Genomic DNA, 3,879 nt, shown 5'->3' with positions numbered 1-3,879 from the left:
TACTACGTATATGGAATAACCGTTTTATAAAAGCAATAAGCCCCGTGAAGCCATGGTTTACAGTGAATTTATAACAGCTAAGGGGGTTTTAGGCACTCCGCAAACACCCCTTAGCTGTTATAAATTCACTGTAAACCATGGCTTCACGGGGCTTATTGCTTTTATAAAACGGTTATTCCATATACGTAGTTAGGTTTCACAAAATAAAGTGTAATGATATTAATAAAAACAGTATTCTTCCACCAAACAATGTAGTTCCTCAGAAACAGTTGTGGTTCCAACAAAGTGGTTGCCGAACAACACACAGACGTAAACAAAGGTGTATGTTTGTAGAGTAATTTACAACAGCTTCGAACGCGGCTCAACCAATCAGAGTCAAGGACCGGAACTATCCGCTTTATAATACAAATTTTAATTTGATGCACCCTTTTGGTGTTCCAACCCTGTATTAATTGATTTCTTCTGTGTAACATGAAGATTTTTAAAGAAATGTTTTGTTCGTACAGTAGAAGTCGAAGCTTACCACAAGTGATTGGTTACCAACAAAATATTGGTTCCGAATGTTTTTGAATGTTCCACAGAAGAAAGAAAGTCATTCAGGATTTGAACGACCCCTGAAGAGATAAGTCAATCAACTCTTTTTATAGTCAAATACAGTATAAATTGTATGCAAACATACAATGAACCTACGATAATTACATACATTACAAAGCATTAGCAATATGTTGCAGTATACTAATACTATACTAATACAGTAATTATGCAGTGCTTAAGTAGACTGGTATTTACTAAGCGTTAAGGTGAAATGCATTAATGCATGAATAATAGATAAGACATGCTGTTTGGTCAGGGTGTTAACTGCTGTCTTTATTAATATGTCTCTTATTCTGACATTTTTAATTCATCCAATCAAAGTTAATTCCAGGGCTTGTTTTCTCCGTCTCAGTTTCATCTCCTCTGAACACTCACACTCATTCTAGAGAGCTTCATAAATTCACGTTTGCTGGCGTTGACGTCACACACTGTACAGAACAGTATCATAGCACACAGCTGTATAGAAACAGTATCATATGGACGTTTCTACCGTTCATTAAGTTTATGACAGCTTACGAATGTTTAATTGAAAAAGCTGTTAATGTGTCACGGCCTACTGACTGTAGGGTCAACCTTACAAGCCCTTGTGAAAAAGAAGTGCAATTAGTTTAATTGAAAGTGCACTTGTAGTGTACTTCGAACCTTAAAAGTACATTTTAAAAACAGTACTTCAGATATTATAATATTAATGAAAAAAGGCCACTTAAGTGTTAAAGATGACTAACACACTCAAGTGCACTTTTGTCAATTTTGCTAATTAACTTTGTAATAATGTCTAATTAAAAGTTTTGCTTTAAAGTACATTGTTTTAATGATCTTTTGTCATTTTTTAAAGAAGTACACTTATTTTGATGTGTTGACTAACATAATAAAGCACTTGTAAAACCCTTGATTATACTTCTGAATGTAATGAGTTATTCAATATTACATTTGATCTGTTTTCATCCTTACAGATGTGTAATTACAAATATATTTAAATACGTGACATACAAGGTTTAACAGAAATTACATTAAAGCATATTTGAGTTGATCATAAAGGCTTGTCAGTACATTCAGCAGCACTTTAACCATATTTGAAAGACAATAGAAGTAATTATTACACATAAAGATGTACTTGAGTCCTACCTACAGATGGGCCATTAAATCACTCTAAAGTTCAGCAAATTGTGTTTAACAGAACGTGAAATTATGATACATTTGAACTTAATTGCAATTAATATTATTTCCATGAGAAGAACTCTTTTTAAAAGTATACTAAAGTCTGCTTCATTAGATTTTTCACTATAGGGAGAGTTTTGATGTTGTGTTGTTTATTGATCACATGAGCCAGTTATCAATTTATAAATGTTTATAGTGTTTTAGAAGAGTTGAGCGTGTCAGAAATGCTCTGTGGTTTTAATTAAGCTGTTGTGATGGTGTTGTAGGACAGGCCGCTGTTCAAACACATCTTGTCCACGCTGGAGTCCATGTGGAACGACAGTCACTTACCTGATGAGTGCAACACTTTCCTGCACAATAAAGCAGAGTGGAGGTACAGTAACTCACTAATGATTACATACTGCACAAATATCAGTATCATATTCCTGCCAGTTGATGGATTTTTTTGCGTTACTACATTACGCAAAAATGCAACACAAAATTAAACTAAAGTTTAAATACTGCAAAGTTTTAAGCAAAATTAAATAGGTAATAATATAATACAATACACAGTGTAACACTTTTATTTTATTTCTAACACACTGCCATGCGTTTCTGTTCACACATTTTGTGTACTGGTTGTCTAGAAAGTTCTGGGTGTTTGATGCTATATTAAGACTGGAAGTGGGCCACAATACAGGGACAAGAGGTTCCTGTCCCTCCCTACAGCTAAACAGAGAAACAGACAGAGCCACAGAAACAGCGAAAGAAGAGAAGAGACGTGATGTGTCGAAAAGGGGAACTGAGGACATGTGAATGGGAAATTTCAACAGCATCTGTCAGAAAAGAAACAGACAAGGAAATCAATCGCACAGGGAAGTTTGGAGTTGGAGTGGAGCAAGCAGGGGGTGGGGCTAAACGAAAGGGGCGGTCCTAATGGGAGGAGTTACTTTTATAAATAACTGTAGTCTGGAGAGAATGTGCAGCTCCCTCTGGTGATGAAATACGATATTACAAATGAACAATGACTCAGGCTTGACTGCGCACACCTATAATTAAAGAAACTCCACTGGACGATTCTGCACTAAATGTTGCCGACCAGCTGAGAAAATGTCTTTCCTGTAGGAGCATTTATGCCGTCTAGAGAATAAAGACAATATTCAGCCATGATTCTTCCATAACATTTCAGAGCTTTGTTGTGAAATCAGCATAGAAAAATAACAATTTCTTCAAACCACGATGTAGCCATTTGTTAGAGCACTTGGAAACATATTTTAATAAAAAAATACATACTTGTGAGTAACAGTACAGACACCGTGTGTGTCTGAAATAGGACATTTGTATACAGGTTATGAGCATTATTAGACCCATTATTTTATGAGCATTATTAGAGCATTATTTTTTTTTTTTACCAGTTGTTGTAACATATTTGAACTCAACTTTCTTAATATTTTTTGTCTTTGAATAAGTGTTTTTTTTTCTGTTGTTCTGGCCCCAAAGTCCAGTGAAATGTATAATTATATTGCTAAAATTCTTAGTCTAATCCAAAAGTGAGAGTGTTGTCAAAACAGAAAGCAATCACCTAATCCTATATCTATTTATTTTAGTGCTGTCAAATCGATTATTCGCAATTAATTGCATCCATAATAATAGATTGTGTTTACATAATAAGTCTTCTGTGTATATTTATATGGAGAAATAAACATACGCACATGTGTGTATGTATATATTTAAAAAAATATTTGTAATATATATTGATATTTATTTATAATATAAATCGTATAAATATAAATATGTGTGTGGAAATATTTCTTAAATATATACATATGTGTGTGTGCTACATATAAATTGTCAGTGTTGGGGATGAAGGACGGAGCGAGGACTCAATAGAGCGGGAAGATAAGGGCTTTATTAATAAAATAAAACAAAACAGACAACAAAAAACTACCCCGTGGGGGAAAAACAGGCTGGCAAGGCTAGGCAAGGCAGGATCTCGACACAACACGACAAGACAGGACACATCCAGGGAGATAGGGTGACGAACCAACCCAGGACTGCAAACACAGGGAGAATAAATGGAGAGCAAATGAGGAGGGTAACGAGGGAACACGTGGGACAAATTAACCAATAATCAGGTAGCAAGATGGG

General features: G+C 34.9%; 1 protein-coding gene across 1 annotated transcript in view; it reads left to right on the top strand.

The window, feature by feature from the left end:
- The window catches only part of LOC107657350 (mitogen-activated protein kinase kinase kinase MLT-like), a 46,252-nt gene that overhangs the window by 22,375 nt on the left and 19,998 nt on the right, over positions 1-3,879 (top strand). The window contains exons 11-12 of the mRNA XM_016445393.1: positions 1,548-1,551; positions 2,019-2,125. Coding sequence (XP_016300879.1) covers positions 1,548-1,551; positions 2,019-2,125 — 111 coding nt within the window. The remainder of the gene's footprint in view (positions 1-1,547; positions 1,552-2,018; positions 2,126-3,879) is intronic.

Source organism: Sinocyclocheilus anshuiensis, unplaced genomic scaffold (assembly GCF_001515605.1).
Source record: "Sinocyclocheilus anshuiensis isolate Anshui unplaced genomic scaffold, SAMN03320099.WGS_v1.1 scaffold355, whole genome shotgun sequence".
NCBI classification, from domain to species: domain Eukaryota; kingdom Metazoa; phylum Chordata; class Actinopteri; order Cypriniformes; family Cyprinidae; genus Sinocyclocheilus; species Sinocyclocheilus anshuiensis.
Note: the sequence above shows the minus strand (reverse complement) of the source record. Positions and strands in the feature narration are given on the sequence as shown.